Source organism: Corella eumyota, chromosome 2, assembly GCF_963082875.1.
Source record: "Corella eumyota chromosome 2, kaCorEumy4.1, whole genome shotgun sequence".
Lineage (NCBI taxonomy): Eukaryota > Metazoa > Chordata > Ascidiacea > Phlebobranchia > Corellidae > Corella > Corella eumyota.
In genome coordinates, this window is record NC_137491.1 from 8,939,737 (window position 1) to 8,956,736 (window position 17,000).

Sequence of the window (17,000 nt, forward strand, 5' to 3'; positions counted from 1 at the left end):
TTTTACTGTTAACATGTGTTATTTATTTATACGGAGGACATTAAAACCATTTCGTCGGCAACATGCTGTCACTTAGTTATTTAATTGGTAGTTTGTGCATGTGTTTTTCTAAATAATTGAGTAGATTTTGACTAAGTATTTCTCATAGAAATAAAATGGTTTTTAGACTACAGATTGACAACGGTAATGACATATATTTTATAGTATTAGGTGCTGTACATTGCTAAGAAAATGCAATTCAAGCAACCAAATTTACATGTACAAAATTATATACCATCCCCAAAAGTCTACATCAAATTTGTATAGGCGATCTTATCTTGATGTGTATTAAGTAAAAAGGAGAAATGAGCTATAAAGGATTACTATGTACACAGTAATTTAAGAAATAAAGCTCTCTACTTGTTATAATAAATCAAAAGGTGTTAAATTTGTGTTGTCATTTAAAGTAGGCCAGTCATTAAAAAGGGGGCTTTGATCGAAGCAGCGTAAAATAGATTAGATAAACATTACTTAGTATCTTGTTTTTGTGTTAATATTTAAAACTATATAGTCATTAGATTTGGAACCGATTTACGTAGTGTTATAGTGCCTTTAAGAGATCCTAAAACTTAATCAAGTATTCTGTTGGTAGTTTTTTACATTTTTTTCAAAATATTAGACGGTTAATCTCGCATCGTTATTCTTATTACACAAACCGCGTTCGCGTGTTGTTAACGTTGTTTATTATCGCTCAAAAGACACTTCAGTTCGAATATAAACTTCGCCAAGTGTCCACTATATTTGAATCATATTGAAGTGGTTTCGTGCGCATCTCAACCGCCTCTCGTATGTTAATCGGGTTGAATCAAAACCACACGCATTTCGAATAACAACGTTGGTGATCTCTCTAAGTGCAGTAGGGTTGCAGACGGATTTAAGTTTGTTTGTGGATTTGGCTGAAATTTTCCGACTTGTACCGGATTTATAAAGTTTAAGTGTCATATTTAACAAGTTAGATTAATTTATACCTCAAGGTTAATGCTATCAAGCTTGCCTTATGTTTTGTATATTTCTTATAAGTAGTTTATTCTGAAATTATGATGATTCAGTCAAATGTAGGCGGCCGTACCAAGAAACGGTTTATTTAGCGTGGTCTGTTTGTACAAAATCAACGTAGACATATTTAAACTAGATTATTTATGGAGAATTTGACTTTCAGACAAGATTTTTAATAATAACTTTTCAAAAAAAGTTTAAATTTTTGATATATAGTTGTTTAAAAATTGCTGTTTAAAAATAGAATTTCGTAATTTAGTTAGAATATTAGGTTACCATTCTTACTTTTAAATTAAGTGGCCCAAATCGGTTATGGGGTTTTATTATACAAGTATGTCAGCTTCCGAATATGTAACCTAGAGCGTTTATATACGCAAAGACATTGTATCTATAACGCAATTTCGCGTTTAAAAATATTTATTCTGACAGGTTGTTAAATTAATTATGCTGATATCACAATAAATATGTTTGGCGTAACAATATTGCAACTGTGTCTAAGAGTTCATTGTTTAAACCCACGTAGAATTGCTTACGTATAGCTAACGGTTATAAGAATATGGAGTATTAAAATTTCGCAAATTCATTTGGTTATTTTGTAAGCAATTTTCGTTGGCAGACATGTAGTTTAGGCATTTAATAAACGTCAATTAAAATTACCTGCGGCAACGTTATGGGTAAATATGTTATTACATGTGACACTCAATTTGATTAATTATTGCATGTAAATGATAGGTTGCTAGCACTTACTATTTATAAAAAAATTGTGGTTTAAAATATTTAAATTTCTCTTGATTTAAATTTGTTGAAGTTAATTAAATTCGACATATTTTACATAAAATTAAACTATAATAATTATTTTTCAGGTTTGATTTTAATATTTAATAAATTAAAAATTTTAACAATTTTTTGAGTGAAAATGGAAAGTGTTTACAACGCGAGGTTACCACCTCTGTCGTCTCACGGCCACAACCCCGCTTCGATTTCAGGGTTGCCAAAACAGTTTGTAAATTCCATGCGCACTTTGTTCGATATCTTGGACGACGAAAATGCCGGACTCGTACCCTTAAGTGAAATAGAAAGAAGATGGAGAGACGACGCCGTGCCAAACCTACCCGGTGTTTTGGACTCTCTGCGCGCAGTGGCGCCACCTGACGGACTGCTGTCTTTTGAAATATTTGTATGGGGTCTCAGGTCGGCATTGGCAAGAGCCAGGCAGTGCCGAGAAATGGGGAAGGTTAATATTAACCACAGTTTTAAGAATGCGCTAAGAATAGACCAAGAGCCGACTGTGTTGCCTCCGTATTATTATCAAAGCCGAGGACCGGAAAAACCAACGCAATTTGGAGCAAAGATCAACAACGTATTTCGACAAAAAGATGCTCATGTTGAAAGTAAGTTAAATATATATTGTAAAATGCAATTATAAGTGTCAGAATATTAAAAAAAAATTTATGTAATTATTTGTTTGTTTAGGCCTTAGAAGTGGTTCCTACAACGTTTCAAAGTACAATCAACGGCAGCCAATGACATGGCAGGACAAAAATGACGTCACGTTTGGTCGTTATCCAATGAGAAATAACAAACAAATACATTTTCAGCCTTCGAACGAAGGGCAGTATCGAAGTCGTTCTAGCGGAAACAGGCCGGGCCACAGAAGGTCAAACAGCGGACCAATCACAACGGCAACAGTAAGTTCATGAACTTATATAAGTTTTCTAAACTGTTTTTAAATAAATGATATATAATAAAAAAAAATTTAATTTAATTAATAGATTCTGCCTAGTCCACAAAAATCATCTTGGCCTCACGACTACAACTCTTACAACAAATATGATGTCAAAATGGGACTTGCCACTAAGTTTGCTGCGGAACGAAGCCCAGAAAATCTCTCCGACAAGGAAAACAAAGACGACAGTATTATTAAAAAGAAGCTGGCAAACGAGGACAGTCTTACTGGCAGTAATATATGCGACAAGTCAATAAATAGTCTCAAATCTGACCCATGCAGCAGCCTTAGCAGCAGCGCATCACCTGTCAGCAGTGTTAGCTCGAACAACCGGTCACGTGAGAAAAATGATGACGTCATGCACGATGACGTAGCGTCTCAGCTATCAAGTAAGAGTGATCTCGACAACGTGACCGCTAATACTTTGTTTATCAACGCTGACAGCAAAAATTCTTTCAACAAACCGATTGGTTTATCAGGAAAATATATTGGCTTAACTGGTACAATGCAGCGAACCAAATCTGCAGGAATTATTACGTCACAATACGGAAGTCTACGTCGACCAGCTATGTCCACTCCAAACACAATGATCACATCTGCATCCGAGAACAACTTTACATCAATAACTTACGACCCAAGAAGGCGGCAAAACGGGGTGAAGTTCCATAAAAAAGAAGGTATATCTTCTGCCCAGAGGCGTCAATACGCAAGCGCTGGAGAGTAAGTACTGATTTAGGAAATATAATTGTGTCTTAAATGTTTGCAATACATTAATTTTTTAGTTTTGTTACGTAGAAGCGGTGATGAGTCTCACAATCGTGTTTTTCAACACTACCGCACATCATCGGGCGAAAGAAAACGATCAGCGGGACAAGAACGCTCCAAAGACCGCGCTGGACCTGACGGATCGGGACGCCGGTGCAACAGCGCATCCCCGCCAGAACTTCCGGTCCAAAAGTCGGCCAGAAGTTCAACAAATCCCGATCTCATCGAGGAAAGAAAAGAGGTGACGCCAAGACCAAAAAGCACAGGACCAGAGAATCAATATGATCCAAGGCAATTGGTCTTGCCACCACCTTCAGCTAGGAAGAATAGCAGAAAGGCTGCCTCGCCTAATGGTAAGTTAACTTTAATATACTAACACTTAAATACCCATAATCACTTCTGTATAATAAATGTTAAGGGAACATTTTACTACCCTGGGGTATATTGTGCAATCGGTTACTTAGTTTTGTTTGGATCTGGATATTAGGGTCATACGGTTTTCAAGAACCGTGACATAAATTTTGGTTGAAAAATTGTTAACATTAAGTTTAAAAGTTCTGGTTTTCTTTCCGGTATGAAATGATAAATGTTGTCTGTTGCATAGTTAGATATTTCTTGTCTTGGGTAATTAAATTTGTTGATAATTACTAAAAGTTATATTTAATTATGTTTTAGGGTTTAACTTTTTTGCTATAGTAAAACGAAATGCACTTAGAAATATTTTAATTTGGCGTTTTTGAATTGTGAAAATCTATTTCGAAAAATTGAAAACTATTTTTCTTAACTTAAACTTTGAACGAATGACGCGGCAGCGGTTCGAGGATAAAGAGAAATGCACATTTTTGTAATAAATACCTGAACGGTTTACACAGTGCGGTAATTACTTATGGCTGGTTTTCTATCGTCTGCTGATACAGACATGATAATGATCACGAGATATTAACAGGTGGCTTCAAAACTTAATTTTCATTACCAGTTTTTACATTTTTAAACATTTGTTTATATTGGGTTTTGACCTAGTACTATCCATGAGCTCTGACTTTATTTAGCTTGTATGTAACGCTTATGATAAGTTATGCTTTTGTAAATGTAACGTATACTTAATTGCCTTGTATTGTTTATTACGAAACACTTTGTAGTGGTTTTTAAGTGATCGGTTGTAACTGTAATAAGATTTGGTTTATGATTTAACGTAGGCAGATATGCCCGACAAATTTTATCGTTATTTCGGATCTTCGTTTTCAGCCTAATATAGATTTGTTATTTAAATATTTGGGAAATACGTGAAATAAAATACATATGATCCGGTCAAAAAAATTTTAAAATCCCTTTTGAAGATTTTTTTGATCTAAGATATGTCTTTTTTATTTGTGCTTAAAAAAATTATATATATATTTAAAATATTATTTTAAAACTGTTTTGGCAATTGTAAAAAAAACATATCTGTCTGCAATTGCAGGATGTAAATCACCTTTCCCGGATGTTTTTGTACTTTTAAATATCAAAGGCTTGATTCATCATCTGTTGTTCAGTTCTAAGTCAAGCAGTTGCGTTATTTTTGAAGCGTTTGCGAAAAAAAACTGTCAAATATCACAACTAAAGTATTTTTTTTTAAAAGTGTTTGCCTATAAACAAGACACCCCATTTTTTTAAGTGTTGTTAAAGTTAAAATTGTGCATTGTTTGTTTGTGCATCAAAGGGAATTTAATGCCAGCAACACACACTTCTCCTTCTGCATAACTTAAATGTTTTGTCCTTTTTCCATGCCCTTATAAACCAAAGCACGGTGGTTTAGGGTAATTTTCCGCATTTTTTAATGTTTATTTCTCCTTCAAAAAAATCTCGTTGAATTTTAATTTGTTTATGTCCGGAATTAGTTGGGATTACTTTATGCGGCGTAAACACTTACTTGAAAAACACAGAAAGGCCATAAACAAATTAACGTATTTAAATACATATGTACTTAAAACTAATTTATTTACCAAACTAGGTTGCTCTTAAAAATTGTAAAATTTACTACATTTTTGGCATTAATTTTGTTGCACGTAGTTTAAAAGTGCATACTGCAAACATACCAATACAGTTTACACATAAAAACTTATAAAAGCATTTTTCTGATATAAAATTTGGTGTTTCTCTTTGATTTGTTAAGAATATTTATACATTGTTGAAAAGCAATACAGACCTGTTTACAAAGTCGTTTTATAATCCCATTATCCCATGTAAACTGTCAACTTAAATTCTGCTAGATAAAAGAGATTTAATGACTTTTCACGCGTAATTTAAGCTGCTTAGTCGAATTTTAATGAACACATTACCAAGTCGATGGCATTTCGTTTTAAAGTCAAACAGCGTACTTTACAAGTTTTGTTTATTTTTGTGTTGTTGTTTAATTTGTACGGGACATGTATTGAGAAGTTTTAATTAATAATTACTTTGCAACTGTTGTTTTTAAATGGATTCTATTCCAAGAAAGTTGTGGTTTCGTAGATTAAAATATTTATAATACATTTTTCTGTACAATAATTTATTATAAAAAAACTTTTTTTTCAATTTTCGTTATTGATTTTAGGTCTACAGAAATCGAGTGAGTACCGTGACCCTGCTAACCCTGCCACATACGCCACCATGGGAAGGAGGAAGAGTGGTAACAGCAAGAGAAGAGACCCACGACGCCACACAGTGGCAAACGGAATCGATTACAACTTGGTAAAAAATAAAAATTATGCACATTTTTTTACAAATGCTACCGTTTGTTTAATTTTCCTTAATTTAAATATTAATAAAGAAACAAAAACGAATTTTGAAGTAAACTCTTATTTAATATTTCATGTTTAGTATATATACACAAATGTTGTCTTATTGAAAACAGACATTTAATGTATTAGACAGTGTATAAAGAAAACTGGTTTTTAAAAAAATTTAAGTATTTAATTTACCGCCATCTGTTTCACACTTAGTTTTATAATTAAAACCCATTATTACGTCATAGTAAACCAATAATCATATCTATTGTTAAACTGTCCAGACTCTTTATCTAAACACTTGGAAACGCCCATGCTTCCTATTGCATTGTGATAAAACAATCGCGCATTGTTTCGCAACAATTAACTATTACTATTGGTTAACTATATAAGAAAATTTAATTTTGTAGTTTAATTAGTTAAAATAATTTCATTGTAAAAGTTTGTAAAATGGGTAGAAGCGTTATAGAAAATTACTCACTTTTATATGGGCAAGTTGGCATCGATAATGTAGGTTATTACTTTAGAATTTGTTTTCAAGTTTAAATTTGTATTACTTTTTGAAACTTTATATTTTTTTTTTGATAGATTAAATGCATTAAGCAACTCGAGCAAGAAAAGGACGTTATATTGCAAGGTATGGACGCGTTAGATCGGGGTAAAGAATGGTTCACTCGCCGGCTTACCGACGTTCAAGAACGGCAGATGAGGCTTTCAAACGTCGGGGTAAAATCAGAAAGTTTTAGCCCGGAAAACGACCTGGCTTTGTCTCAAAACGAAATTGACAACTTGTTAACTAAAATTTCCAAAATGCAGAGATTAGTTCAGTCGATGACTCAACAAAATCTTGAGGTAGAAAAATAACATATCTTTTTTACACTTACTAAATATAAAAAAAAACAGTAAATACATTTTTAAGTTAGTACCACTTATAAAAACTAAATTTTTATGTTTTTTTAGACATCCCCAGTTTCAAAAAATTCAAATAGAGATTCACCACCAGGTTTCGTATCGGCGCTAAGAGATCAAAATCATATTTTAACAAATGTAAGTAATAACTGAATATTAAACTTAAAACATATTTTAAAACAGTTCGAATTGTTAATTTTAATTTATTGTATTGAATATTTAAAATGTATTTTATTTTATTTTTAAACAATTTTTTTTTAATTTTTTTAATTAATTTTTTATTAAAATTTTTTTAGGAGGTTTCCCGCCAAACCGACCAAATTAGTCAACTAGAACGCGAGAAATCTGTTCTAGTTCAGCAATTATTCCAAGCAAAAGCTGAAGCCCAATGTGTTGACGGTCAGGTCAATACCTCGATTTTTATCTAAAGTTCAAACATTTTATTACTTTTATCTAAAATTAGTTACGTACAAGTGTTATATAAAAGGCATAAAAACAATTAGAAAACGCCACACTTTTTTATTATTTTATCTACTTTACCTAAAGCCATTAAATTTAAAAAGAAAAGGACATTATTTTTTGTTATGTCATAAGGATATGAAAAATATAGTAGGTAACTTTATTTTTATGGTTATTATTTTATTGTGATGTTTTTTTTTTTAAATCATCAATAGTTTAAAATCATATGTAAGCGTGCTGATTTATTTGCCATAATTTGATAAAAAAAATACAAAAATCATTTAAATAAATTTTATTGCTTATCTTACTTTTCTATTATTCTATCTCTTTTGATGTTTTTTTCCAAGTTTAGTGACATGCTGTATATTATAATTAAGTGTTGTTGCTATTCTACTTTTTTTTCTTTAATATTTTTAAATTTCTTGTTGTGGTTTGAGTTTTTGAGCAAATATAAATTAAACACGATTTTGTGCTTTATTGAAATTTCCAGCAATATTTAATGACCATTTCCATATAGCTATTTAAACTAAGAAGGATGTAGCATGTAGTAATGGTTAAATTAAGACAATTTGGTATTAAAATTTAACAAATAAAACTATTGCTTAATTGAAATAGCACAGACCACAAATGTAAGGATTATTTTTAACATCGGACCTTAATTTTTTATATTTAAAATTACGGTTTGAGAATGGGGGCCTCCCACTTAACGGAGGCCTCTGGACAGATCTTGAACTGTTTTATTTTGGTTTAAATTAAGTTAAATAATCAAATTTAGTTAGTAGAAAAATTGAAGTTTAGTGATTTAAGAAAATTAAGTATTTCGTTCGTGGTGTGTTTAAGCTTTGATTTTCGGTGGAAGTGTAGATGTTTAGATATTCTGAGTTTTTTTGCCTTGTCACGTGAAAATATTTTGTTTAGTTTTAATACGCTTGGAAATATGTTTATGTGTAAATTATTGTTTAGTTAAGCTTTAGTTTTGTGCTGAAGAATGGACTTTAAAAATTAATTTATTAATGTAAATGTGTTTTTAAACATGTTAAAAATCAAAAATGCTAACCAATTTGTGGTAACACTATACAAAACTAATTATTAAGTTCTAAACAGCATTGGCTAAAAAGTAGCCTAAATTCTTTTACACTATTCAATACAACTTTATATAACACGTTTACACAGCCAAGGTAGGGTAGTTATAAAACCAAATTCTTGTTTTTAAAACGAATTGTCCTGAGGTTTAACTTAGGCAGTAAAATGCGACGACTTGGTTTTAACACAACACGCTTAAGGTTAAATTTGTATAAAAAAGGCATCAGCTGTGTTTGAGAAATAACGTTGTTTTGCCTTTATATTGTACTAGTGTTATTTGTAAATTGTTTTATTGAGACTAAGATGCATAAACTCCTTATATTAAACTTGTAAGAAAATTCTTTATTAGTTTTTAGAATTTATAAACATTTCCAATTTATAGCAAAAACTCAATTCATTTTAAATTTTTAATTTTGTTTCAGAAATGTATTAACCAAATGTATATTGACATGATGAAGAAGTGAAGGATTACACAAATTTATTCCGGGAAACGCAGTAGAAGCAAACAAATATATAAACAATGATGGTAAGTTACGCGATTTTTATTTTTCTAAATTAAATTTTTCTGTTCTAGTTATTGCATGAAAATGTAATGTATATGTTACAGTTTTTTAACGATTTTTGTCATGTGTACTGTTAGAAAATTGTTTTACCCTTGTGCACTTTTAGTGTTCATTTTTTAAATATTTGTTTATTTTTTTTGCCAATAAATGTCTACAAAAGTTACGCATTCTATTTTAAAACGATTATATCTTGAAGATTTTTTACCTCAAATTAATAAATACAATTAGTCAAATGATAATAATAAAACAGTTAAATATATTAATTGTGTAGTTTTGCATTCAACTTTGTAATATTTAACGTGATTATTACATAGTATTGTATAAAGCATGGCATTAAAAGTAACAGTGTTTTTACGAAACAAATTGGCCATGGATTTTGACCAGTAAAGTCATGTCAATTTTATTGAACACATATAGTTTACTTGGCAAATTTTGAATCGACATTTTGTTGTAGTATAAATATTTTCAATCAACCATTTTCTGTAGAAGCAAATATAGCACAAAATATTCATAATTTATTAGTTTAAATTATGTATTTAGCAAACTTGTACCAAGCTTAATATTATTACACTGATTGATAGGAAATTGATTTACATACTTTGTTCATTTGCAAAGCTGAACTACTACAGTAACTAAAATTAAACACATAATTGAGATAGAAACAAAAAAAATTTTGTTTTGTTATTTTATAGTCATTAATTATTGCACTGGTTAAAGTTGCATAAGTGTAAATCATTAAAAATGAATTACTATCAATAAACAGTATGCAAACCTTTTTATTGCTGGAACTATCAGTTAGAATAAACTTTGATTTATTTGTATATTAGCCATACTTAGCTCTTTCATGATACGGAACTACAGTTGCTGTTGCAATTCCATATTTGATATAGACTTTTTCTTTAAACATTGCAATTCAGATATATTTTAAAACAAAATAATCCTGTTTTAAAATGCTTTTGTAATTTATATGGAATCATTAATTTTTAATAAGATTGAAATCATAAGATTATATAATAGCATATACTTTAACACATTAGGTATCCACATTAAAAAAAACAAATTGGGTAGACATAATTTTTTCTAAGGTTTCTCGATTTTTTTTTTGATTTACTGCATGACGTAAGCGTTTTACCGCATGACGTAAGCAACGTTAAGGGTACACAGGTACATTGGTCACAAAAAAACTAATGCTAACAATAAAAAAAAATTATATCAAAGAATAGTTTTATTATAAAAATATAAGCTGTACCATATACACACATATATATATATATTAATAGTACAAGTTTTTATTTGCTTTTAATGTAATTGACTTTAAACATTCGTGGTTGTAGGGTTTTGTTATGGTCTGTTGTGGTAACGCACCGACAAACAATTTTGAAAGTTGTCCTTTTATAGGAAATTGCGCAAGTATATTAGCCTACCTTCAACACACCTTTACGACTTTGAGCTAGCAGCCTCTGATGACGTGATTCTCATAAATAACACACTGATTAAACATTTTTGTGCGCATAGGTGAATAAAATCTTTAATGATTTGTTTAGTTAGATTAAGAATTTGATATTTTAATTTATTTTTATGCACATTTACCGTTTACTGCGGCCGTACTAAACGGTCGTTAAAAGCAAGTGTAAACTCTATAACTTAAAATCAAATAAAGATTTTCCAAAAATTAAACAAAACAAAATAAAACACACCTTTTCGAATGACTTCATCTAATAAATATAAAGTAAAACTGCTTTTAGTAATGTAGTTGCTGTTCAACAGACGTTCGGGCACATAGGTTATGCAATTTTAAATTAATTTACAATTTAGGTATTTAAAACATAACAAATTTTTTTTGCTTAATTTTAAGCATTTAATTTTTGTTGTTTTATGTTAGGAAGCTAGCGTTAAACATGTAAAAAAAACTTAAAAAAAAAATTTTTAAATAAAATTTTAAACAATTATATTCAGAATTTTTATATATTTTAAATTGAGTTTTGTAGTATAAAAAAAATGAAATTAGTTGTTTTCTTTTTGGTTTTGGTTGGATATACTAATGGGTTCCCTTTTCAATTGCCAATGGACTTTTACAGGGGCGGGGTAAGATTAATTTGTTTATAGAAATTTGTAGATTTTAAATGGCTTCATATTTGGTTGAAAAACAAAACTAAAGGTTTATTAATTTTTTGTCTTTTTAAGATCTTGGATAGAATGATGAATTTTCAACGACCGAGAGAAACTTTTTCAAGCGACCGTAAATATAAATTCTAAGTTTTAAAATAATATAAAAATTTTATAAAGGATTTTTTTTTAGTTTTTAAGTTATATTTTATAGCACTTTGCCCAAATTCTGCAAATTCCGCACCCTTTGAAAAACCCGGCGATTGTGATCATTTTTATCAGGTAATAATTATTAGAAAGTTTTTAATTTCTGTATAAAAGGTTTTTATAGATAAAAATTAAACAATTAAAAAGTGGTAGTTAATAATGGGTGTTTTTTTAACAAAGTGTTCAAATGGTGTCCTTGAAACCAAACCTTGTTCTCCTGGGACTGCATTTAACCCAGCTATTGGAGTTTGTGATTATCCTGAGAATGTTCCTGGTTGTGGTTCCTACGATGGTAAGTAATATTTTATTATAAAGTTTATTGGTAGACATGTGAACTGTTGAAGAAACTTTCTCCCACAGAAACCTTTTCATATGACCGCTAATATTAATTCTAAATTTAAAAAAATAACATTGAGCACTTAAAAAATTTAAATTTAATTTTAAAATTACATTATGTAGCACTCTGTTTGTCAAATGGGGATCCTATAAGTTCCGAACCCTTTGAAAAACCTAACGACTGTGACCATTTTTATCAAGTAATAATTATTCTTTTATTATTATTTTTTGTGTAAAAAAAATAAATCCTTTAAGAATTTTTTTAGTTTTAAAGAAAAAATCCATTAATAAAAAAATTGTAAAAAGTAATTAGTGTTTTTTTTAACAAAGTGTTCAAATGGCGTTCTTGAAACCATGCCTTGTGCTCCTGGAACTGCATTTAACCCAGCTATTGGTGTTTGTGATTGGCCTTACAATGTCCCTGGTTGTGATTCATCAAACCCTTCTTACGATTGTGAGTAATAGTTTGTTTTAAACGTTGAACAAGCTAACTTTATAGTTTACAAATTGTTTACTTTTAAGATCAATGTATGGATGTTCATGGACAGCCTATAAGTACAGGTCCATTCGAAAAAGATGGCAGCTGTGATCAGTTTTACCAGGTTCTACATTATAACAATATTAAACTAGTATTTCAAAATTTTATTATTTGTTAAAATAGTTTTTATTCATCAGTGTTCCAACGGAATTCTTTATACTCACGATTGTGCTGGTGGCACAGTATTTAATCCCTCCATTAATGATTGTGATATGGAGGAAAATGTGCCTTCATGTAGCTTTGGAGGTAGCGGCAGCAGTGTTGGAAATCAAGGCAGTGGTTCCGGCAATGGAGGCTCTGGATCTGAAAGCAGTGGCGCTGAAAGCAGCGGCACTGAGGGTAGTGGTGCAGAGGGCAGCGGTTTTGAAAGCAGTGGCGCTGAAAGCAGCGGCACTGAGGGTAGTGGTGCAGAGGGCAACGGTTTTGAAAGCAGTGGCGCAATCCTTAGTGGTAATTGAAATATGCTTTTAATTAAAAATTGCATTATTTTATTTTAGATACTATCCCGTCTTTGGTCGGCATTTTAATTATCGAAATATGGCTTTTTTAATAATATTTGTCTGCATTAATTTACAAGCGCATTACAAATAGTTGTTTTATTTTTTTTAAATACCTTTACATTGTCAATGCAGTTGTATATATCGCCCACTAAGCGTCATCAAAGATGTAATTAATACGTATAATTTATGTTTATTAACATAATTATTACATTAAAATTGTTGCAGAACTGTGTACTGATGATCAAGGAGGTCTAATATCAAGTGAGCCTTTTGAAAAACCTGGCGATTGTGATCATTTTTATCAGGTATTGTTCTATTTTTAGTGGACCATTACTATATTTAAAAATTATAATTCAAGCTGTTGAAATTAAATGATTTTATGGTTATTTATTGTTTAGTGTTCAAGCGGATTTCTTTATGTAATACCATGTGCTCCAGGATCAGTGTTCAATCCTGACATAAAGGAATGCGATTGGCCCAGTGAGGTACCCGGTTGCGAGGATAAGACAACAACAAGTATTGTTACCACAACCTTGCCAACAACCACGACGGCACCATATTTAACAACTACAAAAGCAAAAACAACAACAACGACGAGTACATTATTTCCTACAACCACAAAAGCAAAAATCACAACGACGACAGCCACACTATTTCCTACAACCACAAAAGCAAAAACAACAACAACGACGAGCACACCATTTCCTACAACCACTAGAGCAAAAACAACAACGACGACAGCCACAACAATTCCTACAACCACAACAATTCCTACAACCACAAGAGCAAAAACATCAACAACAACACCCACACCATTTCCTACAACCACAAAAGCAAAAACAACAACAACGACGAGCACACTATTTCCTACAACCACAAGAAAAAAAACAACAACAACGACAGCGACACCATTTCTCACGACCACAAGAGCAAAAACAACAACGACGACCACACCATTTCCCACAACCACAAAAATAAAAACAACAAAAACGACGACCACACCATTTCCCACGACCACAAGAGCAAAAACAACAACAACGACGACCACACCATTTCCTACAACCATAAGAGCAAAAACAACAACAACCACGACCACACCATTTCCTACAACAATCACGACCACACCATTTACCGATGGAAGTGGTGCGGAGGGCATTGGTTCAGAGAGCAGTGTAGCAGAAACAAGTACTGTTACCACAATATTTGCAACAACTACCACCGCACCAATCCCTACAACCACAGCAGCACCACTTACTACAACAACACCTCTAGGAGTATCACCTATAACAACTACAACTACATTGGCACCTCTACCAACTACTACAATTTCACCACAATGTGCTGATAATGCTGGCAATCCAATAAGTAGTGAACCATTTGAAAAACCTGGAGATTGCGAACATTTCTACCAGGTAAAAATCTATAAAAAAAATCTCGATTTAGCATTAAAAATAATAGGAATCCAATTTCTTCAGATTTTGCACATAATAAATACAGAAAATAAATTATATTTCAAAATTTTAAATAGTGTTCTAATGGCATACTTTACGAAATGCCATGTGCCCCTGGCACAGCCTTTAACCCAGCTATTGAATTTTGTGATTGGCCTAAAAATGTACCTGGTTGTGGTGCAACAACTACAACACAATCAGCGACAACTACAACAACATCCCCATTAGATGGTAAATATTTTACGACGTTTTTAAAAGATTTCCATTTGTTGTGCTAAAATATTTAAATAATTAAAATGTTTTTAACAGATCTTTGCGTAAATAATTCTGGCGATCCAATCAGCAGCGACCCATTTGAAAAACCCCATGATTGTGATCATTTTTATCAGGTACAAAATAAAAAAAATATAAGCACTATAGCTATAATAAATAAGTAAAGTTTTGTTTATTTAATTAAAATTTAAGAGTTTACTTTACACGATCAAATTTTTTTAGTGTTTAAACGGTTATCTTTACACCATGCCATGTGCCCCTGGTACAGCATTTAACCCAGCCATTGGAGTTTGTGATTGGCCTCATAATGTCCCTGATTGTGGTGCAACAACTACTACAAAAGCACTAACAACAACCACACCTAATCCGTATCATGGTAGACATTTTTCTATACAATATACACTAGGTTTTATAAATCTTACATGTAACAAGAATTAAACATCAAGTTTTACAGATGATTGTGTGGATTCGAACGGTAATCCACTAAGCGGAGCTCCTTATGAAAAACCTGGAGATTGTGATCACTTTTATCAGGTCAATTTACTATTTGAAAAAACCTGTTTATCTGTTTTAATAACATATTTTTGTCGTATAAAAAATTAAACAAATTTAGTTTTCTATTTGTTAAAACAGTGCTCAAATGGTGATCGCTACACCATGCCATGTGCTCCTGAAACTGCTTTTAACCCAGCAATCGGAGTTTGTGATTGGCCTTCTAATGTCCCTGGTTGTGGTGCAACAACTACAACGCAAGCAACTACCACAACTACCGCTTCTAATTCTTATCATAGTAAGCAAATTAAGATCAAGTTAAAATGAATTACTAATATTTAAAACCGTATTATTTAAATAATATTGTTTTACAGATGATTGTGTGGATTCGAACGGTAATCCAATAAGCGGAGACCCTTTTGAAAAACCTGGAGATTGTGACCATTTTTATCAGGTCAATTAATATTCGGTTAGCCTATTTTAACAAAATATTTTTATTGTATCTAATATACAATAAATTATATTTTACTTGTAAAAACAGTGCTCAAATGGTGATCGCTACATCATGCCATGTGCTCCTGGAACTGCTTTCAATCCAGCTATAGAAGTTTGTGATTATCCTTACAATGTTCCAGGATGTGGTTCATTGAACGCACCAGGTTTTAAACATTGTTTAACTAAAAACTTATTTGCTTATTTTTTATTTCACAAAATTTGTTGTAAAAGTTTGGTTAAATTTCTAAAAATTGATTTAAGCTTGTAATTTACTTTTAGTTCCGACATGCCAAGATTCAAGTGGCGCTCCGATCTCAACAGGTCCCCTTGAAAAACCTGGAGATTGTGGACACTTCTACCAATGCGGAGCCGGTTAGTATGGAACAACTCTTTGTTTGTTATGTCAATTTATAGCGGGAAAAGTTTCTGATTTTAAATTTTGTTTTAAGGTATCTTGTACACGCTGCAGTGCGCTCCAGGAACAGCATTTAATCCTGCATTAAACGTATGCGACTGGCCGTACAATGTTCCAAACTGTTAGTAGTCCGATTATACAGTTTTTTAATTAACACCATTTAATAACAGATTTTATTAACGATACACAGCGCCAGACAATATCAATTAATTAATACACCATGTTATTATAGTTGATTATTTAACATAGTGGCTGAATAGTTTTCGTTGTGATTTTATTGTTGTACTTGCGGTATAAATATAATTAATTTTTCATCATTTTTTACTTTTATTTTTGTACTTTAACTTATTATAACTTTTTTACATATGTTGTGTCTTGATCGTTAAGATAAAAGTTGTAGAAAGGTTTTAAAAAGCAATTTTGTTTTGGTGAATTGTTAAGTGAAAAATTTAATATTAAAAATGTCCAAATATTGAGTCTCAAAAAGTTAGAGTATTTAGTTAATTTATTTTTATTAATAGGTTTATTGTTAATATAATTTCATAACTATTAGTAAATATTTAAAAAAAGAAGTCAACTGATTTATGCAATTGCTTCATAGCTAAACATAATGTTGTTACTCTAAAATTAATAAAACCTGATTTATGAATTATAAATAATCTGTTTGTTTTAAAGGCCGTGATTAAAATAAATGTTTACCAGACGTTTATGTAAGTTGCTGAGGTTTCTGAAATTTGTTAGTTACAAAAAAGTGAATTAAATGTTGCAATGTCTGTGTTTGGCGACATAAATTAAAATTTGTTAGAAGTATTTATACTTCCGGCAAAAACAAAATACTTAAAAATTTTCACCATTAAATTAATGTGAAAATATTTGTACAAAGGTTATATTTAGAATCACGAA

General features: G+C 31.1%; 2 protein-coding genes across 2 annotated transcripts; both read left to right on the forward strand.

The window, feature by feature from the left end:
* The first annotated feature begins 1,907 nt into the window (after nucleotides 1-1,907).
* On the forward strand, nucleotides 1,908-7,786 carry LOC145742900 (uncharacterized). Its single transcript, XM_082560740.1, has 8 exons — nucleotides 1,908-2,426; nucleotides 2,509-2,723; nucleotides 2,808-3,481; nucleotides 3,557-3,879; nucleotides 6,099-6,235; nucleotides 6,859-7,122; nucleotides 7,231-7,317; nucleotides 7,476-7,786. Exons 1-8 carry the CDS (start codon nucleotides 1,952-1,954, stop codon nucleotides 7,605-7,607), a joined length of 2,307 nt encoding a protein of 768 aa, XP_082416866.1. The 5' UTR covers nucleotides 1,908-1,951; the 3' UTR covers nucleotides 7,608-7,786.
* A 4,486-nt stretch (nucleotides 7,787-12,272) lies between these two features.
* On the forward strand, nucleotides 12,273-16,223 carry LOC145742323 (uncharacterized). Its single transcript, XM_082560105.1, has 14 exons — nucleotides 12,273-12,387; nucleotides 12,456-12,535; nucleotides 12,609-12,921; nucleotides 13,197-13,276; nucleotides 13,370-14,383; nucleotides 14,500-14,653; nucleotides 14,732-14,811; nucleotides 14,918-15,063; nucleotides 15,142-15,229; nucleotides 15,329-15,485; nucleotides 15,562-15,641; nucleotides 15,729-15,846; nucleotides 15,962-16,054; nucleotides 16,132-16,223. The coding sequence occupies exons 1-14, from the start codon at nucleotides 12,288-12,290 to the stop codon at nucleotides 16,221-16,223; spliced, it is 2,595 nt and encodes an 864-aa protein (XP_082416231.1). The 5' UTR covers nucleotides 12,273-12,287.
* Nucleotides 16,224-17,000: the final 777 nt, after the last annotated feature.

Bases quoted from the DNA above. Each gene is read 5' to 3' on its own strand.
- LOC145742900 (XM_082560740.1), top strand. From the start codon at position 1,952: ATGGAAAGTGTTTACAACGCGAGGTTACCACCTCTGTCGTCTCACGGC. The intron at 2,724-2,807 runs GTAAGTTCATGA...TTTAATTAATAG, and splicing joins GACCAATCACAACGGCAACA to ATTCTGCCTAGTCCACAAAA. The intron at 7,318-7,475 runs GTAAGTAATAAC...AAATTTTTTTAG, and splicing joins AAAATCATATTTTAACAAAT to GAGGTTTCCCGCCAAACCGA.
- LOC145742323 (XM_082560105.1), top strand. From the start codon at position 12,288: ATGCCTTGTGCTCCTGGAACTGCATTTAACCCAGCTATTGGTGTTTGT. The intron at 13,277-13,369 runs GTATTGTTCTAT...TTTATTGTTTAG, and splicing joins ATTGTGATCATTTTTATCAG to TGTTCAAGCGGATTTCTTTA. The intron at 15,064-15,141 runs GTATCATGGTAG...TTAAACATCAAG, and splicing joins ACAACAACCACACCTAATCC to TTTTACAGATGATTGTGTGG.